The sequence below is a fragment of the Columba livia genome, chromosome 15, assembly GCF_036013475.1.
Source record: "Columba livia isolate bColLiv1 breed racing homer chromosome 15, bColLiv1.pat.W.v2, whole genome shotgun sequence".
Taxonomy (NCBI): domain Eukaryota; kingdom Metazoa; phylum Chordata; class Aves; order Columbiformes; family Columbidae; genus Columba; species Columba livia.
Window position 1 is genome coordinate 6,904,549 of NC_088616.1, and position 23,808 is coordinate 6,928,356.

General features: G+C 39.9%; 1 protein-coding gene across 1 annotated transcript in view; it reads right to left on the reverse strand.

Annotated features, from left to right (window-relative positions):
- Positions 1-23,808, reverse strand: part of USP7 (ubiquitin specific peptidase 7) — a 69,149-nt gene that overhangs the window by 33,181 nt on the left and 12,160 nt on the right. The window contains exons 2-3 of the mRNA XM_065030789.1: positions 4,977-5,081; positions 754-952 (exon numbers count right to left, since the gene is read on the reverse strand). Of these exons, the coding sequence (XP_064886861.1) occupies positions 754-952; positions 4,977-5,081 (304 nt within the window). The remainder of the gene's footprint in view (positions 1-753; positions 953-4,976; positions 5,082-23,808) is intronic.

A 23,808-nucleotide genomic window follows, 5' to 3' on the forward strand; every position in this document is an offset into this window, starting at 1 on the left:
TACAACTTGCTTCTTTAACTTCCACACTGAGCACTCACCTTTTAGATTACAAAAAATGATGGAAAAGAGTAGCTTATTATCCAGAGTGAGCTGTAAGTTGTGTGAGATTTGGTGCAAGAATGGAGCTACCCTACTGGAAAAGATACCTGTGAGGGGTCTGCACTTCAGCTGGATAAGACGCAGTAATGCCCCAGAAATTTGCATTTATCTTCTTAAATTTCCGTATTATTTACAAAAGTGGTCAAAGATAGCCAGTTTTGATTTGCATGCAGGACTCCAAGAACATGCACATGTTCGTATCTCGCTTGATGAGCACTGAACTCATCTAAGGACACGATTGCCCACACACAGCTCTGCCTCAGCTGCCAGCAGTTACCTGCTCACGCTTTACAAGGCAGGAGTTGGAGCTCAGCAGGTTAAAGAAGCTCCAGTAGCACTTCAGTTTGAAATAAACCCAGAACTTTTCCCATGGTTAGTCAAAAACATCTCCCCAGCAATCAAATAGAAATATATCTAAATTCTACCACAAACTTGTAGCTACGTGAGCTACTTTTAGCTCCTCCTAAGGAGAGGATTACAGTTATGCTTTGGGATTTAGAAAGGTGAGGGAAAAAGGAGACTCAAACTCTTGCAAGAATTCTTTCCTCTTGCAGAAAGCCAGATAGAACAATTTTTTTAGATGTCTGCATTGCTTGCAATACAGATTAAACTGGTATCAAATGAGGACTTGCTCAATAATTAAAAAGGTCTTACGTGGAATCAGATTCAGCATTGCACTGAAGGAAGAATCCTACACTTTTTTGGTGTGGTCTGTCCGGGTAGAGCCGTGGCATAACCATGATCTTCCATGGCAAATTCCGTACAAAGCAGGGAGGACTGAGAACTGACTCACTCAATCTGTTGAAGCGTTCAACTGTAAACTGAAATGTTGCTTCTGATCGCCAACTTGTATCTGCAACACAAACACACACAATTATTTGAAAAACCTGTTGTTCTCCACTCCAACTTCTACAACCAAGAGCCAGACCCACTGCAGCCAAAGCAGCCGTACACTCTCAAACGTGATGCACAGGCAGAATAAAAATAAAAATAAAAAAAAAATAAGGAAAAAAATCCGTAACACAGTTAGCAATTCAAAAACCAGTCTGCATCATGTGTGTCCCAAACCAGCTTGAGAACACCTCCTAATTCCCAATCAAGATCCATACTTCTGGGCTTAGTCTAAGCTTCTGAAAAATGAGCCAAGTTTGCTTGTGCCTCTTGCGACGCAGCTTTGGGAGCAGGTCGGTGCGGGGATGCAGCGGCGCTGCTATGAACCCGTGCAGCATCTGCAGGTGCGTCAGAGAGACTTTGCCTGTGTTTCTTGATTTATTTTCTGGAAAGCCTGTGCAGGAGGGCTCACCAGGGAAGGGTTCTCTTCTCAATCAACTATTTGAGCAATCACTAGTAACTACTGCATAAAAACGCAGCCTCATAACAAAGGTCAACCCTAAAATAGAATTTTCCTTAAAAATACAAACCACAACCCCCCCGAAATAACAACATTCCTTCCAGAAAGCCCCTATTTTTAGCAAGTGCAATTAATTAAAACATGAGCTCATAAATAAAACATTTTTCACCATCACAAACACGTCCACCAGTCTGCAATAAGAAAATGCAATTGGCAGCAGGATCATCCAGTAGTGACTGGCAAGTAAGACTACAAATCCCTGAACTAAAATATGACACATGATCCTCAACACAAGGTAAAAAGAACAGACACAGCTGGCGATGCTCAGTGAAATTCCATGCAACAGATTATATTTACTACGTGGAAAAGGTTTTTTTCACTGGTGAGATGAATGTCACATCTGACATGGCAAAGATTTTCCAAATCAGAGATCCAAATACAGAACATGATCCATTTCAAGACTGAAGTACGTATTTAAGTGTTTACACCTTTGAGAAAAGCAGATTTCTTTATTCTCTTGGTAAATGTTGCTACCTTTAAGGTATATTGAGGTTATTAAAATATTCGGAAACTGAATTATTAATGGAGAAACTGGCTGAATATTCTATGAATATTTTAATAATGCTCCGAATACAGCATGCAATACTAGCACTGGCTAAGACTGATGCTTCTGCGAGCCTCCTCACTTGTGCAATTCTTCACAGAAATGAGACTTCAGTAGGTAATTGCAGAGCTGTGAGGTTATGTTTAGCTAGGGACCTTCTGTTTGAACTTTAGCTTCTAAGGGAATTTATTCTATGTGCTGCTTCAAATACGGATGCACTTGCAAACAAAATTTGATCGGAACCTTTGTTTTATTTTTTATTTTATTTGCAGAAGCTGCTATTCCAGCTCACCAAGCTTGCTTCATTGAGTCATTCTCTGTACACAGCATAGCACACTCCTTCAGCTGCTTCATTTTAATTGCTAAGACATGATCCATAGCAACAAGAGGTTCCAGCCAAACTGCCTGGGAGAACTCAGCCTTGTCCCAAAGTCCTGTTGGTGGGGTCCCCTGCTCCTCATTGCGTGTTCCTCACAAGGCCTGGGGTTAACTGCCCAGCAAAGGGCACGAGAGCTGCACTTTTTTCCCACCTTATCAGTTATTTCCTTTTGTGGTAAGCAGGAAGAACAAAATCACAAGTCTCTTGAATTCAGAAATCCAACAGAAAGCTGGCTTCTGTGATCCAGCTGGAAGCATCAGCCTTTTCTCCTATTCTTCACCTCTTTTGCAGAAACCATTAAACTCATTAAGATTTTCATTGAAGAGGTATTTAAATTCTCTTCATACATTCTTTATCAGCTCAGATTGATCCCATTTGCTACGAATAAAAGCAATGAGAAAACAGAGCACATTTATCAAAGAGGCCACTGTCTTCCTCCACTTTTTCCTATCTTGTGAATCTCCGAGGTGTCCATTATCCGTGTACACTGTGCTGTAAACCAGGATGACAAGAGAACAAACAGCAGGAGAGCAACTGCCCTGATGTGTAAATAATACAACAGCAAGCATCTGATCTGATTTACAGGACTTGGAAGAGGCATCATCCACTTACATGATGCAAGTCTTCAAGAATGTTTTTGCAATTATAACATTTTGCAATAACACTATTTTCTATCTGTGTCAATAAAGAGCTGTAACAACACCAAGACACTCCTTATTCAAATACAATAACCAGGAGCTATTTGAATATTGCTTAATAATCACATTTTAACCCTGAAATATGTCCCACAGAGTGGAACAAAGCTCCTCACCATACTGAAAGACTTACAGACATAAACACAGAAGCTTTTGCAAGCCTTTTGCTGAATACCTTCAGATACTACTTCTCCCTACCACAACACCTTTATATCCAGTTCTGAGACCAGTTGAATATTTGGTAAATGACAGAAACTGGTTTACAGCACTTTCAGATTAAAAAAGACCATGTTGTTCTGACTGAAGGGATGCATATCTGATTACCTGCCATCCTCAATATGGCCTGGCTTTCATTAACTGCTTCTGCAGCTTAAGTCCCTCTTGCTTAATTTGTTCAAGTACATATAGACCAACTTCTGGACCAATTTTTGTATTAACTGACCAATGTGTTACCTACTGGCTATATTGATAGCAAGCACGATCAGGCTTTCTACTTATAAATGTCATTACTGAGAAAAGAAGTTCAACAGAGCTGTCCTTGCCAGCTGGTGTCGACCCACATGATCTCCTCTTGCCAGCCTCCAAACACCATAGCCCAACAAAGACATTTAACATCTTTTCTAACAAGTAACTTCATTTTGATAAAAACAGAATTCCCTATTTCAGTCTCAGCTAGTTACTGTGAGCAAGAAATCAAAGCCCTCTGAATGAGATCAGGCAATCAAACAAAAAAAATTCATAGGCTAAGCAGACATAATTTTTACTTTATTGCAGGAATCTGACCACAGGAAACTTCACCTTTACCAATGATAAAGAGGCAATTCAACCATGAGATGCCTTTGTCCTGGATTTTAAACATATTCTCCTCTGGGAACACTGCTATTTTCTACCAGTATTCTATTATATGTTCCTTTAATACATGAAAGTAAGCAAACTCTGACTACTCTCAAACAAAAAAATTACTGAAAATTTTGCACAAATCTAAATAATGTTTAAGCCTAGCCCTGAATGTTTTCTCACAAGACAGCATGAAATAAGGAATTAGAGGGGAACAAATCCCACTCATATTTTGTCTCCTGTATCCCAACTATTTTATTTAGTTCTTCACAAAAAGAGCAGTCCCTCCCATAGCCTCTCCTAAGATCTTCATACATTTTCCTCACTAAACGTAACAGGCTTAAATGAATTACAAACTGTCCTTCTTTAAAGATACCCAGACACATCTACATAAAAATCATTTGATCTTCTGTAACAGAAAAATCCATACACCCTTATTTTCATTTAATAGAGCAATAAAAGATTTCAGAAACATGTCCCCTTTTATTAACAGGACATCAGTACATGCTTCTTCCTTTGCATTTGCAAGTAAAAAGGCATCTGAGTTGGGGCAGGAATGTTCTTCAACAGAGTAGTTACCACTAACTTACCACACAAAGACAAAAAACTGATCACAGCTGCCACCTGACAACAGAGGAGGACAGATAAGGATTTTAATAGTTCTAAAGGAATTATTTAACTGACAAAATTACTATTCAGCAAAGCACCAGCTGCAGTACGTTTAATGGGATGTACCACAAAATATAACAATGGACACTATCACTTTCAGCAATTTTTAAATGAGTACCTAGAAAGCGTGAGAGAAAAAATCCTGAGCCCCTCAGATGCCTCACCCTATTGTATAGTGAAGTTAAAAGGAGGCCTATACAGAAAACCAGCAGTCAGAACTACAGAGGGTTTCATTTTTTTTCTAATGAGCTACAGTTCAGCGGTGAGACATGGACCATTCTGTACTCAAAAAAACTATAAAGAAGCCAACAAACCGCATGATTTTATCAAATATTTACTTACCATCTTCCATGTCTTCTTCAGTGTTGTTATGCCCGTCAGCCATTGCTACGTTTCCATTAATGACAGGATTTTGAGTAATTCTTGGAGGATCATCTGTATCTCCAGCTAACATAGAAAAGAAATGAAAATTAATTTGCTATATTAACTTTTCTGTCTCAGGTAGTGCTTTTGAGAGGCACAAATGGCACACCTGTGCAAAACAGTATCTACTTAAATTACAGCATAACAATTGTACTGGTATGTCTCTAACTGTAAAATTCCCCAAATAGACAAATGCTTGTGGATGAAGAAAAAAGTTCACATTAATGCAGAATACAAATACGACGAACATAAATTGATTCTTAAGTTTCCAAATGGCCCTGCAGTCAGCACCTGATAATCAAGTCTCATTAAATAAAAGACAACTTTTTAATGCTTTTCTGGTTTTCCACATTTTTATACAGATAAAAGTTTCTAATAGCAGACTTTTAAAATTAACTATTTACTTTAAGACCTCTTCAGTGTTACTGGTTTTGTGTATGTGTTTTGGTTTGTTTTGTTTTTTTTTTTTAACTGAACATTTAACCAAATGTAATGGTATGGTTTAAATCTTACTTGGGAAAAATTTGAAAGGAAAACCCTTACCATGATAGGAACATTTTAGAGGCAACATTTTCCAGTTTCTAGCCACCACTGCTATGAAGTTTTGCTACAGTAACTGTTTAAAACATATGTAAACACAACTAAAAAGAGAGATATGAAACAACTCCACAAACTAACCCCCACTATTTTAAACATGCATTGCATCTTCCTGATTTATCCAACAACCAAATGACACCTCCTTGCATTGCCTGTGCACCGAAAGCCAATGGGTGATTTCTGTGTGATTACAGGGAAGTGGATAGATTCTTGAATAAACTGGTTTTTTATCAAACTGTAAAACCTATAACCCCATGCAGCCATCTCAAGGACAATCACTGCTTAAAATACACTCTTTAAAGTGTCTGATACTTTTCTCTTTGATACACCAGTCTTGCTATTACCTTGTATAATCCAGTACACCCCGAAGTATCAGAGTCACTGATTTCTGTAAGAGCAGTTTTATAGCCGAAGCTGCACGCAGGTTGGTGTCTGGTGGGCGGGCCGGGAGCCGCTCCGGAGGAACCCGGCCCATCAGCACCCTGGACAGCGCCGGCCGCGCCGCGTCCCCCGCGGCGCCCGGACCAAAGGGAGCGACCCCGGCACTCGCAGCGGTGACACGGAGCGAACGTGCCATGGCAACGGCTGCGGGATCGCCGCGGCAGTCAGGGCACTACGGCCACAGCGGCGGGAGACACCTAAAAGCTGAAGCAGCTGCTTCACAGTCCGGCCCCGCAGCCACACTGAGGTGTGCACAACGTGCTTCTTTCTGCAGCCCAAACCCCAATTCACAGCACCCGAGATACTTCCACAACCAGCATTTCTGTTCCGACTAATTACTCTCCTAGTAAATCCACACAAGTTGCAACCTCCACCCTGAACACGAACAGATCAAGTTAGAGACTTAATTCTGATTAGAGATGAAAGATCACAAACTTCACGCTCCAACACGGCTTTTGGAAGCTTACTAGGACAAGCAGATCTCACCAAGGCCACATGTACGCTGAAACATCCAGTATGCAGCACCCACACCACAGTGTGCACCGTTCTCATAAATAGTACAACAGCAAAAATCAATATGATTTGAAGTTTTGATTTTATTAGAAAAAGGTTTGCAGAAGCTTAGCTCCATGGGCAGCCCCCAGCACTGGCAATGCTGCACAACAGCGAGTTAAAATAAACAGAACTTAATTACAACAAATTTGGGGGGGGGGGGGGGGGGGGGAACAGGTTTAAACTGCTGCAACACAAGAACAGGAAAAGTGACAAAGAATACGAAGGAAAGATCACTAAGCTTCTTTCCACAGCTTGGCTTGATTTTTTTCCCTTGTTTTTAATCTTTTAGCAGCACAGTGACAGTCTAACACAGAAGTCGTCCTCTGGGTCACTTTTATTTGCAAGCACACGGCATGCCTACAGCAATGCATCGATTGTTAACACTCAACTCATACTAGGATTTTTTTCTTCTTTTTATTTTTAGTTATCATCAAGACAACTTGGTATCTAGAAACAAACTGAAGCAAACACACAAGGAATTGTCAGTTCTTCACTAAAAGCTCATCTAAAATATTTTAACATATCATTTAAATGTTGATAACATATTTTATAGGGAAAGACTTGCCCTTAATTAAGAAAACACCGCTTTCTATGAGATCCTGCTCTACATTCCTCATACGAATGGGTAGCAGAGAGGAGGGGGAAAATGCAGAAGAGATAATAGCAAAAGCAATCAACTTAAAAGATAAACAGGGGCAGCTTCTGAGAGATAATATTTAGTGATAAGATAAACTGAACCATGATGTATGCCACTGCCACTTTTTCTGACATATACTGACACACATTTTGTAACACAGCTTTCAGATGGGGAACCCAGATACCACCAGTTCATGTTTCTGGCTTCTGTGAATACAGGGAATTTTTAACTTCTAACAAAATCAAACTATTATAGTAAATACTTTGCACAAGCAAAACATGGTTCTTGTTCAACAGATTTACTAGCAAGAAGTATGGGCACATTTATTTTCAACCATAGCACTGAAAACCAGTAATCTCTGTTTTCCTCTGTTGTCTTTAAGAGCTCATAGGAAAAGAATCATCAAATCATACCAAAATTTAATTAAGAAATATGTTTTCCTTCACCTCAAGCAAAACAATGCCAAAGATTTATTCAAATTCTATAATACAGGATTAAGGGAAGAAAAAAAAAAAAACAAAAAAAAAACAACAAAAAAAAAACACAAAAACTATCCACAGTGGGCAGGAAAACCTTCCTACCAAACATACTACTTAATACATTGTTGTCTTTATTGCAGCGTAAACCACAGTGTGTCAACAACACCACACTCATGTCATCTGTCAGTTCCTAGACCAGAATACCCAGTTTTAATCATATCCCTGGAATGGAATAAAGATGCAGTCTATTTATCAACCAAAAGTTAACATAAACCACATGAATGAAGAATTACAACAAAGCATGATGAATCAGGAATATCTTTAATCGTCAAAATACATCTGAGGAATAAGGAATCTTTTAAATTCTTGAAATAAAGTACTGCAAAAATATTAAATAAATACAGCTTTCAATACCAAAATTGTAGACACTGCCAGACTGTTTGGTGAAGAGCACTTAGGTTGTTTTCTGCCTCTCCAAAACGCAACACATACAACTTTGTAGCTATTCTTTAATTACAAAAAGAAATGCAAGGCAAGATGAAGAATAGTGATGACCATTTCTACTGATATATTTAAGTTCACATATAGTTTTCTATCTACCCAAGCCCCTGCATTACAAACAAAACAGCTTGAAGTGTTTAAAGGGGTTCTCTGCAGTTTGCAGGCTAATACACCTCCCAAGAAGAGGCATTTCAGATATTGGCGAGTACTGAAATATCACGAATGCTGAAATGAAATAAAGTCTAAAAATCGATGTATGCAAACTGGAAAGAAACTGGAGCATGACTATACAGTTTGGAAAGTTAGTAAGAAGTGTGTCACCTTACACAGCAAACTACTGCAGCATATATTCTCATCACTCATTAACTAAGTCTGTCACCAAAGTGTTGAAACAAAAGCCTGAAAGCAAGATAGTTACTGCAATTGATGCTAAGGGGAAAACAAAAAACCACACACATACTAAATTCCCCCAAACTACAATCTTGCCAAGGGCTGCCAGACCTTACAGAAAGTATTAGAAAAATAAAATCCCCTTGTTATGGACTATGACCTCAACATTATCATACTCAAATACTCACACTGTTAAATAATCAGAACCAAAATAGCACCAATGATTAAAGAAGACTGTACTCAAAAAAAAAGCTGTTCAGATGGATTCAGCTGGTTTAATAAGATGAACCCAATGTCACTGAAAGATATTACTTTACTCTTCTACTGCTCATAATAATTCAAAATCTACAGGGAAGAAATCTCAAAGTTTGCTATAGTTTTTTTCTACTTAATGAGAAAGCAGAAAAAAATTTGTCAAGATCATGTGGCTTTTGGCACAACGCAAGTGCTGCTACAAGACAGGAGTGCTGCAGAATTTCATCTCTCCAAGGTGCAGGACACGTTGCTCAGCAGTGAACACGTGCTTGCAGTCACATGTAGACAAAGGCTACAGAATGACTCCACTATCACAGCAATTAAATTACAGCACAATTCTGCTACTAATTTAACAATGATGACAGCAAGCTACTAATTTCATAGGTTTCAGTCATGACTCATAACACACCAAATATTCAAATTTTGAAAGATTATTTATAGTGTTTGCCATCAGCTTTTGGATCTGGCAGCCACAGAGGAGAAACTGAAGCAGCCTCCCTAGCAGGTTATGAAACATTTCTGTTTCCTTTTGAGGTTACACAGACCACAATGAAGGAGTAATAGCGATACTAAAAACTTGCTTACAACTTGTCACACACAACTGCCTCACAACAGAAATCACCAGTACCAAGTATTTTTACATGTAATTACAGGCAGTTTGCACAGAGCGCCATGCAGAATGTCCATGGCTGTCCCAGACATGAGGGAGCTGCACCAGTAGCAGGGAAAGAGAATCGTAGAATCATTTCAGTTGGAAGAGACCCTCAGGATCATTGAGTCCAATTATAACCTAACCTAGCCCTAGCACTAAACCGTGTCCCTAAGAACCTTGTCTAAACGCCTTTTAAACCCCTACAGGGATGGTGACTCCACCACTGCCCTGGGCAGCCTGTTCCAATGCCTGACAACCTCTTCCGTGAAGAATTTTTTCCTAATACCCAATCTAAACCTCCCCTGCAGAGAGGCTGCAGAGAGGTCTGACCCACCCACTACCAGCAGCAGATCAGCAGCTTTGACACCCAAAACTTCATACCCAGGGCTCTGCTTTTGGCACTGGGGAAAGCTGAAAACACAAGGCTTTCTCCCCTGCTGCTGGACTAAATGGACAGTCCAGAATCAAAGCCCTCATAAAGTTTTTAAAAGGTGTTTTAATACTTTTTTTGTTTTTAAACTATAAATAGAACTGTATGTATAGATATGACAAATTGGTGTGGGGCATAAAGCTGCAGTAAACACTGACAAAGGGACTTATGCAAAAAAAATGAAGTGATAGGAGATAAGAATGACGTCAGGCTATGTAGATCTCACCAAAAAACGAACAAAGTCAGTCTTGTGGCAGGTAAATTACATCAGCATCAAAGGACACACAGTCCAGCTTTGCACGTCCATGTCAGAAGTGATGGGATCGGCTGGGAGCGGGGGAACCCGGCGGGACCCCCAGGCAGCCCCGCTGCTCCTCCAGTGCCCGCCGCCCAGCTCCTCTTCACTGCACAACACGCTATGACGTCTTTACAAGAGTTTTCCAAATAAATATTGTAAAATGTATCAGGCAGTATTTCAAATAAACTTCCGTAAACGCTTGCTTCTTCAGTGTATAATTCAGAATGCCTGAGTCACGTACCACACAGGTTTAAATAAAAAATAATCAGCTAGAAATTAGTGAAGAAACATTCTATGATTTCAAGTGCTATACTAAATATCATTTCTTTTACCACCAAATTGACCTTTGCTATTGTAACTACTGGACAGCATATCAAAATACATAACTGAAAGCTTCCTAAAGCAAGCAGTTAATGCAGTGCCTTCTGAAGCAGTTACCAAGCAGTGGTGGTGCCAAGAGGACACTGATGAGACTCACATAAAACCTTAAAGCAAGGATATTACTTCTTCAAAGCAAACAGGAAACTTAGAACAATATGAAGAAGATGAAGAAGAAATAATCGCCTTTAACCATAAAAAAAAAGTGAACATGCTACTTCACAGCTCTCTGTAGCAGACTCCCCAATCCACACCTGTAAGCAGCCTGCAGCTAGCACATCAACTGGTGAAACTGTTTTTTATGGGGCTACACTAACAGTTCGCAAGAAATCCTGTGGGATCCAGCAACTTGCTTCTCCAAAAGCCTGGGAACCACTGCTACGAAAACCAGATTAAGAGGCGTTATTCCCAGGGGGCAACGTTTTAAGAGGATAAAAAAAAAAATTAAAATTTCACCAATGAAAAGAATGCACCCACACACCAAAATCATCTGAACAAGTTTCCAACTCTATGATCTGAATGAAATTCACTTATAATAATCAATCTTTAAACAACTAGAACTGTTCAAAGCAAAAACTTCCCCTTACTTGCTCTGGAAGAACTCAGCCCTTCAAAAGTAAGAGAAACTATTTGGCCCCTAATCCCTACTTGGGGTTAGAATACAAACACCATTTACTGCACAAAGGGAGAAAAAGAATTAAGTGCAAAGTGTTCCACCCAGTTTCACTTTTCAAGACGGTCCTAGGTTACTGTAACGAAAATCTGAAGAGATATCAACTAATTTCTGTAGTGTGCCTACCTTTCAAAAGGCATCAAAAAATGAAGCAATCCACCTGAACCATTTTCAACAGATGAAATAGAGACAGAGATGAATTTGGCCAGTAGAATGGGAAGGGGGGAAGTACATAAATCCCTAAGATCCCACAGACTGATGTCAAGGTGCAGGTAACTGCTGCCACATGTTTCCATGACTGGTAAAATCACGTAATTTGCATTTGCAGCTAAAAGTTAATTCTCACATTAGCAAAATGGTGGGTAATTTGCCTTTGTTTTATTTGTTATTTTTCTTCCTTTGGTTCATTACTTCTTTGTTACTTGGTTCAGTGTCAAAAGATATATCTAGCGATGTAAACCTCTGAAAAGGAAAGCTAGGAAGGCCCATGACTAAGTCTGACAGGGAAAAGGCTTCTAGAGACTATCAGGAGGCAAGTTTACAGGTTAAGGGAGAAAGGTGTTATGAGCAGAGGAAGTGAGAGAGACAAGGTTTAAAGGTCTTCAATTTGCCATAGCAAATTTAGAAATAAATAAATGTCCTTTTTACTTTCCTAGTTTATTAAAGAGCAAGTAGCCAAGGTTAGAACTTAAAAAAAATAGAAACAGTATGATACGGGAGTCTCTTGCCCTCTAATTGTCATCAGAAACAAATAATTATTACATTATTGACTGTGAATTGCAAATCCCCTGCAGAAGGAGATGACGCTACGCAAGACAATAAACGAAGAAGAAAACATTACTGGGCTGGGATCACTTCCTGGACGCAGCTCTGCCGTGTCTACAAAATATTTAGCAATGACCAGACAGACAGTAACGCTGCAGCCACTGCTTATTATACTTATCAATCTGTTGCCTTTTATTGCTATCATTATGTCTGCCTGCCCAAAGAAAACATTTTGACAAAACATAGGATGGCAAGGCTGGTTTTAAATTGCGCTAACGTACCTAATGAATCAAACCCCCCACATATTAATAGGTTACATGGCTACTCCATTCTTAGATAAAACCAATAAGTTATTACTCTAAGCAGCTCCGGAACACTGAACAACATGCACAAAAGATACCAGTCTAAGGTAAATAGTATCTGAAATTTCATCTACTGAGAAAGTTACCTTTATTTGAAAATAGAAGGGAGATACAATGTAACTCAGTGGATAGAAAGAGGTGTGAACAAACAGCCTCCACAGAACCTGCTGTATAAAATAGGCAATTTGCTGCAGCAACTCACTTATCTCCTTGTCTTTGAAAAGAAAAACACTCTGATGGCACTTTACAACAAAAAAATTTGAGTCTTAAAAACATGATTAACTTCTTAGAGACACGTAGAAAGCATTTAAGGTATTATCAATGCAATTACTCAGTGGACCAAAAGCTGCCATTTAAGAAGTCATCCCCAAAAATCTACTAAAACAAACTGACCAAATTACTGCCTACTTTCAGCAGTTTAACCCATGGCTTCATGAATAATTCAGTGTTAAATGAAAGACTGCATGAACCAGAGTTCAGTTTGGACACTAACAACACACCTATCATTATCCAACATACTTACAACTTTATACTCTTGAAGGAATTTGCATAGACAGCCTTCTCATTTTAAGCGTTTTTTTCATACACTTGGTGAGCTCCAGGTCTTACCTCCTCTTTTTTACACTTTCTGCTGTGCAGAAACAGCACCAGTGTGGCTTTTTTCTTCAGTATGGTGATATTATTCATCAGAAAGCCACCGACCTGCCTGTTTCACTGACCTGGCTCTACCCAACCTACAGTGCTGTGTCACAGCAAGACAAGGTCTGCTGAAAAAAAAAATCTTTCCTAGTTTCTTTTCTTAGTCTGATGGGCTTTGCTAAGCTTAGGTTACATGTCTAAAAAACCATCAGGAAGAAAGGAAGGAAGCCTGCTTCTGGCCCCCAGGTAATACTCCAAAACCAGTAACTAGAACAGTTGACAAGACAAATTATTGTCTTCCATGATAAGGAAAGGCTGAAACATCAGAAGTGTCGTGACCTATTATGGCAAGAGCCACCAGACTCGCAGTACCTTCTCCTCGCGTATCTAGAGCAGCAAGGCTACAGAAGCAACTACCCCGACCCGTCACGTCTTGTCTCTGCACATTCCAGGGATGGCAGCGTGATTACATCTCTGCTGAAGACAGGGCACTCGGTCCCAGCCTACCGAACACACCCTAAACAATGTGTTTTTCCAGTATCACACCCCTCTTTAAGTTTTACTGCTTTACTGAGTAATGGACTTATCTCTTGCAACAACAACTGCTAAGCTCTTCGGCAATCATCACTAGAAAGGCTGAAAAACTACTCAAAAATGAACTTCTGGCACAGGGAAGAAAAAGACAGGTGGATCCAGGGCAGTCCAAGCATCACAGAGCGTTTCTGTTTATACATCACACTACAGTGCCGCAATCACTGTCTCGGTGTTTTAAAAAAGACAATTAAATAGCAATTAAAATGAGTTTATTTGGATAACAGTATGAGCACATTATGGGATTGGTGATTACGGTCCCAGTAGCATCTCCCTCCTCTCTTGTGAAATTATAGAAAAGCATATACCCTCACCACCGGGACCAGCATGATTTTTGGTAGTCAGTCAGCTACGCACTTCTGTATCATTCTGGATGAGTACAGTCCACCGTTTCAGAAAGTTCTGGAGTACATCTATTGAAGTAAATACTACGACTGAATGCTTGCTATATACTTAAGCAGGAAAAAGTTTTTGCAGGTTTAACAGTTAATATGAAATGTAGCCTTACTCTTTCTGAAAAATGGATTAGTATAATCACATACACCACTTCTGCAAACTAGCTCTGAAGATAGATTGATTCTGTGTAGTTACTTTGTTACAGAGTAAAAATACTACCCAGCATTACAGCAGATTCTGAAATTCCGTTGGAGAATGGATTCATACTTACAGTAAACACTAACTGCACTGCTCACTCCTGAGCTCAGTCTTCAAGTATGCTGAGCTTTGCTCTCTCTAGCAGCAGAGTGGAAATGTATCATGAATATCCTAAATCTTTTTTTTTCCTAATACTGACATGATTATTTTAACTGTTGAAACACTGTTGATCTGTCCATGATAGAATTTAAAAGCAAAAATAGTTTCCTAGATAAGAACAACAATGGATAATAATATGGATTTTGCACTGCAATTAATTTTACAGACACTAGGATTAAAAAAAAAAAATCACTTCTAGCCTCATACCTTAATTTACCTGTAAACAGGGAAGATTACTCCAAGCTAGAGAAACTGCAATGTGCACATCAGAGACCTCATCCCTAGAATCTAACACCTTCAGCATTTCTTCCTGTTATTTTCAGCAATGCTTTTAGAAGTACTTCCTTTATCATTGGAGATTTGCTAATGCTGGTCTCACCTCCTCTTTTTTACACTTTCTGCTGTGCAGAAAAACGAATAGACACACAAAGCGGGTTCACGTGAATCCGACAGTGGTTACAGGTAGCCAGCAGTTCTGAGACTGGGCTTTTGTGAGAAGAGGGAAAGACGACCAAATCGGATTCAGGAGAATAACTTTAAAAACTGTTATACAATTGTAAAAAGGAAACCAAGCAGAGTTAATGGTATTTCCTTCTCATTTGACAACACAACTTAAATCCAGGCTTCTTTGCTGAAGAGTAGACTAAATTAAATATGCTCACAAGAAATTACTCCTTTTAGGCTACCTATGCAAATACTAAATGTGTTTTAAAGGTGGCTATTACAGCAGAGCAGCACAAGCCAAATAATCTAAAAACTTGATCTCGAAGTCTTAGAGTGAATCTAGAAAAATGCAAAAACGTCCTTGTGTATGCAGGCAGTGGTGATCTCTGCCGTGCCACATCAGGTGCACACACACAACTGCACATCTCGGGACTTCCCAACCACAGTATCTGACTATATTGTCCTTGAAGTGGTGCTTCTATAAAGAAGAACTACTATGGGTTCTAAATGGCACAGTGCACTGAATACTACAACAATCTAAATTACAATACAGAAACAAAGATTCTGGTTATAAGGGAGAACTGTAAATAAAGCCTGCCACATGTGCTGGTTTGACTTCTTCATACAATACACTGACAGGTTAAGAATGAGGACAGAGAACAGACAGTAGATACATTCACTTCAGAGGAAAGGCAACTAAAGGGAGGTACAGGATATACCAGACAAATATCCTGAATAGCACAGAGGAAGGGGGGAAAACAAACAAAATGACCCACCAGAGAACAATTACTTTCTACTACTTAAAATACTAAAGGGCTTTACATGACACTACCAGCATACAAGTTTAAATGAAACAAATAAAATCTCTTTTCATGCTGCACAAGAAACTTCAGAAAGCAATGTAACATTTTGTCAGAAGATGCTGTGAAGGCCACGACACGTTCCCAGGCCCCAGGGCTCAAAGGCCGTGGCACCAGCACAGAACAAGAGTCCCACAGGCACAGCACACAGGTTCCCCACGGCCAGAGGAAGCCGTGGGGGGCTGAAGGGCACAAGAACAGGGGGACACTGCTATTCTGTTCCTGCCAGGCCCCCACCTCACCACCCTGGGCTTTCGTCATCTGTGGATGGTGCCTCTGCATCTCAAAATGCCCTGTGAGCATTGCCCCCGCTTTGCAAACAAATAGACATCATTATAACAGTATCTACAACATCCCCACAAAGATCACCACAGTTTAACAATGTTATACAAAATTACTCCTTTTGTTTTCAACCTGCCCTCTGATGTTCTGTTACATTACCTTCCATGTTCTCCAGGTTTTACACCACTCCTCTTTCACCTCCTCCTGCCGCTTGCTCTTTCCAGACTTCCAGCACCTCTTTACCCAGTTACCCACCACACTAGGGCCAGGTGGACATTTTCCAGTCTAAGTCATTGCCGCTACAGGAGCCATTTAATACCTTTTACGATCTTAATTTTCCCTGTTGTAACTTCTTTACTTCTCCTATACATTTTTAAGGTGGATAAGGAAAGCAAGGCTTATAATCAAGCTGCGCTCTGTTCAAGATGCAGAAGCAGAGTTAACTTCTACAAAGCATCATTTCCCACTGCGTTCTGAAGGCAAAGTGATGACTGGAAGAAGGTTCCAATAGGGGCAGCCTGGCCAGCCTGCGACACCCTCGGGCTGAGCACAGTGGGGAAGAGAATTCCCCAAACCTTCCCTGCTCTAACACTGAACATCAGCATCTGCTGCTGACAGCCCTCAGACACCAGACATCAAGTTAAACACAATTTCTGTTCAATCCAGGGTGGCTTTCTAGCCATCTAGATTAACCCTGGGGAAAATGACAACAACAAATAAACCATCCAAGGTTTGTGTTGGTTTGGTTTTGGTTTGTTTTCCTAAGTCCTTTTTGTGAATTGATACAATGCACAGTCCTGGTAATAGTGGAACATCTACTGTTTCCTCCCAGCGATGTACAGAGCACTGCGGCCAAAATAATTTTCTTCTACTGAAATTCAGTTTTCTCTATGTTTATTAACACATACTTCTCAAGCATAATAGTGAACTATGATTTTAAGAGATTCCTACTACCACAGGGAAGAAAAAGAAATCTATACTTTGGCTTAATTTTACCATTTGTTTTCACTGTAATTAGCAAGATGTAATTATGCTCTCATCTAAAATTAACAATCGCAAAATGAGCAAAACAAAAAACAGGCCTTTTTCAAATGTGATGCTTTGCAATGAGCTGGACAAGAAACTTCTTTCTTGTTCTCTAAGACACAGATTTCAGAGTTTTCTGTTCTCCGCTAGTTTCCCAAAATCCAGAAAGACACAGCTCCCAAGAGTTCCTGAGCTTCTTACTGAATAAGCTCAATTTTCCAGCCTCATCTGTTCACATTGTTTCATGTGCTGCAAAAGCTTCATGGAGCCAGAGGACAAGCAGAGAACGGCCGCGGTGGGAGGAGAGCGGAGCTGGGATGGGGACGTGGGGATGTCCTGAGGAGCGGTGGCCATGGGGTGGTTTACACCATCCCACTCCCATTGGGCACAAAAACCCCCTTTCCTTCAACAAAGCATCGGGATTTTTACCGGAGACTCCACAAAGATTTGGGGGCATGGACACTCTCAAGAAGCCACTGCCATCAAGCTTCTGGCCAGCTTTAATTTACTGAATCATCTGCCAGGTAGCTACTGTGTACTCTACTTTGTAGCACAAACACAAGCCATCACTAAAATAATATTAAAGCCTTAACAGAGAACTGAAACAAGGGTGCTCCTCCGTCTTGACAACAGAACGATTAGGTCCTAATGTTTAGGTTTTCCTCAGCATTCATTTTTAAAGATTTAACCTTTATTTTCCCTTTCCATTCTGACAGCAACCTTTCCACCCCCAAGTGTTAAGGCATGGAAATAATTATTCAGGCTCCGAGAAAGAGCTGATTATTGTGGTAAAATGTTCTGAAAATCAGCTTTATCGCTTTGAAGATGTAAGTTACTGTACTGAAAACATCCAAGTGTTAGTAGACACCAAAATTAGCACTAAACTGTGTTAATTATTAAATACTGTCTACATGAAGAACAACTTTCTTCAAACAAATAACACAGCTGGGAAACTGTTTTATATAGAAAACATATAGAAATCTCGGGTGCTAGCTTCCATTATTTACCAAGGAATTCTTCAAAGAATGCAGAACAGGAATTTTATAATCCTCAATTAAGCACTCCAGTGACAATTTTATCAGTCCATGGTCAGCAATTTTAAGTCACCTTTTTTTTTTTTTTTATTTAAAAGAAAACTTTTAAGACATGACAAAAAAACTTCCTTCTGTTTAACTATTCAAGTGTTAAATAGCCAAGCAGTTGTTCTGTGTGCCAAAAAAAGCTGCCATGGGACCACACAGCCAAATCCACTTATTAGTTAAGCAAACATAATCAGAAAAGAAGTTATACTTCATATTCTAGAGAGACAATATACATATTTTTAAAAAGGCCCAACTGTACACCCCTTTTGAGGTTAACTTGCTCTTTCAAAACCCAACACAAATGCATGGGAGCCAATGAGGCAAAGAAACCACAGTCCCTGCCCATACATGCATCATCATGCATTCAGGTCTCCAAAATTAAGCTACTTGGAATACAAACAAGAATGGAAAAAAAAAGAACAAAAATTCTATTGATAAGCACTGGAACACCTGTAAAACAGCAACCATTTTTACAACCATTCTTTATCACAGACAGGGCTCCTTGAGCCATGTGCATCATACTGTAACATGTGCATATGCAAACTTCAAAACTATGCAGTTTATGCAAATCACACATGAACTCTTTTAGAAACAGAAATTTGAGACACATTCAGGAAATGAGACTGTGCACCCATGTAATTCAGATTTCATCTTGCAGTGTGACCAAGTGGATGAAGGGTGGAGGGATGGAGCTCAGTTGATCCACTGTGGCTCTTGCATATTGTAACACACTCATTAATGCCCTGGTGTGTCACCACCCCAAATAACCACCCACATTACTTTTTCCCTGAAAAGAGAGATGAAACGAGTTGGTCAAAATTCTTGTTCTTTTTCTTTGGAAAGCCAGTCACCTCACATGTGGCAGCAGTTAAAGTTCACACATTTTTGAGCAAAAGTACATCCTGAAAAAGTTGTACTTCACTGCTCAGATATTTGTTGTGCATTTACTTTCTTATTTATTACATTACATTACATTTTTTGTTTCATGAGCCAAATCCTCAGACAGTATTTCAATAGCTTTCTGGTCAGCTATTCTTAGAGCGTAAAGGCAACAAAACAGACTTGAAAATGTGTTTTAGAACAGCCGACTTCTGCACGTCACCCAGTGAATCACATCTTTCTTATGCTCTGCAAAACACCCGAATTCCACAAATACACTCCCAATCTCAAAACTCTATTACTTCTGGCAAATCTTCCCATCTACTTCTGTTTTTGCTCCATTGCTAGCACCAGTCATCTGAAGCAAATTTTGAGGACTTCCAAAAATTAATTACTGCCTTCCTGCTTTGCCTCTGGCTAGAAGCTGGTACAAACATCACCACCGAAGCTGTATTTCAAATTCCTTATTCTATTGCCGATGAATGATTCTTCCTTTTTCTCAGGAAAACTTAAGTCCCTTTTCTCCCCACCCTTTGTTTTTCTCTCTAATAATGTAGCCTTTGTGGCCTCTGTCATCGTCGGCCACTCCAGACTGGGGCAGCTGGGCCAGAAACCCTCACCGCTCACACGTCTTTTCCTCTGGCTGCTCCATTTACATTTCCTGCTATAACTGCTCTCCCACAAATGCTCTCACTGCTTTTGCATACTCCAGGGCTACACTCAAAACACGTTTTTTGTCAGTCCTCCCCACTACTGGAACCTCATCTCATTTCCTCTCTTCTTCCTGGACTGCTTTGCCATGACTTTAAAACTGCCAACAGTTTTCGTTGGAGGGGGGTGAGCATGGGACAGTGCACGGCAGTCACGGGGAGGAGAGCAACATAAATCCAAACATAGATGTACAGCACAAACTGACTAGTGTGTAATTCCTGGCACTTCCTCAGCTCCAGACCTTTTCACACACAAACACACAAAAAAACCAATTATGAATCCAGAAGAACATTTCGCCTTTAAGAAGCAGAGAGGACAAAATTTCAGAGAACTTGCTTCAAAAATAAAAGTACATTTAAAAAAAAAAAAAAAAAAAAAGCATCTGCAACCAGTTTGCATTATTTGAAGGTTTCTCATCTAAAAGTCATTATTTTTTTAATACCCTGAACTGACAGAATTGCAGTAGAGAGCTCTAATTTAAATGTCATTAGAGTCAGGTCTGACCCAAACCTGAAACGAGCTCCAGATGTTCCTGGTCAAAATCAGAATAAGACCAGGATTCAAGAATTATTAGAGACAGTAATAATTTAACTGCAGCTGTTATCCATATAGGAATACCTTTCCCTTTCCAAGAGGAGAAATTTTCCAATAGCTTGCCCTTTCTGAAAGGAGAAATTTTCTCTTGGAAGAAAAGAAAGAAACATGCCATGCCATGCCTTTGCAGTAAAGAATAAGAAGAGATGTAAAAGACAACAAAATGAAAGACAAAATAGACTGGAACTGAAAAGAGAATGGTTATTTTGCTGGAGAAGAAGCTGCACTCTGGGACACAGCACTCAGACCAGTAAAAGAACCAAACCAACTCTTTGATACAATATTCAGTAATTTCACCTACAAAAACCAGGTGCCTACAAGTAAGTGGCAATGTTTGGTGTTTATCAGGGCGATAACACAACACTGACATACTTTTAACAGCTAAGCATCACAAAAGGAAATTTATCTGTGCACATGTAACAGGAGAGTCTTTACCTGTTTAAGCTTGTTCACAAACCCCATCAGACACACTACCTTTTCTAGATTTTCACATAGCAGATATACATTTTTCCCTCAGTTACATCCTTTGACCATAAAAATGTTGAAATAAATAAACATTCTTGTTTTGATTTGCTTTAATTCATATAGCCAAGTTCAGGTATTTTAACGTCCCAGCAGATGTTTTACTACTGATGCACTTTCAGCACACTTCTTAAGATCAAAGAAACCCAACAAGACCAAAAAGAGCGAGCCAGACAGGGCCAGGGTGAGTACATGACTGTCTCACTTTGGCTTGGACAGACTGGGTAAACAAGAGACCACTAAACATCCAGATGATGATCTGTGGGATGCTGGAGATCTCTGGAATTTCATTACAGAACTTGTATCAAGCTGTAGGATCTCCCCATAGTCCCCTTCTCAAGGCAAGGCCCTGGGACTTAAACCAGGAGCAGCTGTAGGGAGGGAGAGAGAAAGTCCACTCCAGAGATCAGGCCGCACAGACTGGGGAACATCGCACCCACTGCTGCTGGGTTGCACAATCCCAGACAAAAAATGTTCCTTCATTGTGCAAACCACTGCAGATGCCGCCCTCTTTTTTGAAAATTAAAAGTTTTGCTTCCAAGTGTTGAAGCAAATGACTCCAGACCAAAGAGAAACACCTTTCAATGTATCTTACAGGCAGCTGGTTTTACCTTTTATTACTGCTACTGCCATCATACCTGCCTAATAGATGCAGTGTTCACAGCAACATTTGTTCATAAAGCTTCTGGGGAGTGGGGAAGTATTTTCATTATTTTCCGTAAATGATATTAGCAACCAATTCCATTAATTTCACAAGCAAACAGAATGGCTATAAGTCTAAGAATTTCAATGCCAACAGTGCTTATTCCCTACCACTTGACACAATCCAGCATTCACGAAGTTCGAGCACACTTCAACCTTCCTTCTCGGGCACAGCAATTCTGAACTCGCCCTGCTGGGCTGCACAGGGAACATCCACTTGAATGCTGAGCTCCAGCAACTGGGGATAAGGCAAAGTCACTCCAGATCCACCATGAAATGCAACCCACATCCATTTGCACATGTGCAAACTAAAACTCAAGACACTGGTGTCCAAAGCACTCTTACAGAATTCTGGCATCCCACCACAGCTGAACTCAAGAACCTGCTTTAAGTGACAAACTCCTGTTACATGACAGCACTGCCTGTGCTGCGTTCATTGCATGTTACTGCTCTAGGGACAGCTTTATTCCTTATTTGCCTTCCCATTTTTTAAACATATGAATATGAAATATTTTTTTAGAGGAATGGCACTGAGCATAAAGCAAGCCTGCTGCACATGTCATTTCCATGTGATTTCTGTTATCAATTTTAACAAATATGCAAGTAGGCAAAACATTGGATCAAACAAGATAGAGCTTTCTTGTTTTCTCTTCTACAAATGAGTAATAAAATCAGAAACAGTAGTATTGGTATTATTTACAGTATTTAGTATTATTTTACTATTAGTGATACTATTACTGTATTAGTTGATGCACATAAATACTTTATCTGGCATCAAATAAATTTTCACTATACTTTAATTCATCTACTAGTGTACTTGGTTTGGCCAGATCTCTGACCGAGATCTACCTACCAGCAATCCCAGTGCCAGCAACACAGTTGCTCAACACCCCACAATCAGAATTTCTGCTTATGCACATTCATAATCCTCATCACGCTTTATCTCATGGTGGAAATAGAAAAAAAAAAACACTAGACAAAAAGCATGAGTTCTAGGTTATGAAAGAATTTCAAGACTAGATTGCATTTTTGAGTTTTGTTTAGAAATACTGAGTGGATCAGTGGAAATCATGGCATGCACACAATGTACACTGAAAAGCTGTTATTGCCAGCAGTGTGTACTGTGATCTGCACTGGTGCCTTTTAAACTTTATAAAATGGTAACATGTATTTCAATACAGCTCCGACAACTTTAATCCTTATATTTGATTATTGTTGCTTGAAAAACACATCTGAAAGAACTGGTAGAGCTCTGCAGAAAGAAGGTGTTTCTCTCCACTACAAGTGGCATAGCAACAGCTATTTGTACTTTCTCCTAAAACTGACAACACAGCAAGTGGTTAAGCAAGCTGGGTAGGCCATAAACCAAAGTATTCAGGTATGTCCAGGTACTAAACTACCATTAAAATACCATCTTAACATAGTTCTTGCTGCTGCTGAACATCAGAGGGACAATCCAGATTTCTCCGCAGATCCAGGAGGCAGCTGCACACATTCAACTAGACACATGACTTCCAGCTGCAGATCACAGGGAGTGAACTTACATGGGACAGAAATATGGCAGGTTGAGGAAAGCATTCCAGCTCCCAGAAAATTCATGCCTACCTCAATGTACCCAAGTATATAGCTACCTTTTTAATATAAGCTGAACTTCAGAAGTTAACATATACCACTAGAAATTCTGTGTCACTCTGTGCCTGGCAGGCAGTTAACATACCATCTTCTCAGTGGCAGCAGGAGAAAAGGAGCATCTGCACGAGGCTGCAACCGAGAGCAAGGTGCTCTCCTCAGCTGCCCTTCTGAAATGGACCAGTAGGTGATGCAAAATTATTCTTTTGGAAGGAGTGACCTATTTTCAAAGGTTGTTCTCCTGAGACACCCTCTGCCTTCGATGTACCCTCACCCAGGGAACACGGGGACACCAAGCAGGCTTCTGCCACCCCACAACACACGGGGACACCAAGCAGGCATCTGCCACCTCAAGTCACCCAGCTGGGAGCTTGCTCCCCAGGAAAGAGAGCTGTGGTATGTAACTTTCCATATGTAGGGTACAAATGACCCATAAATTACTCAACAATTCCACTTTAAAAAAAAAATCCTACTTTAGAAAACACAAATATCTCTCTAATTACAAAGCTGTATCCTGCCAAAAATTTCAAATACTTTTACTGTACACCTATCCTTTGATTTAATAAAGCATGCATCTGAGGTGGTTAAAATGCATTTCAAGGTATATTAAAGATGAGAGATCAA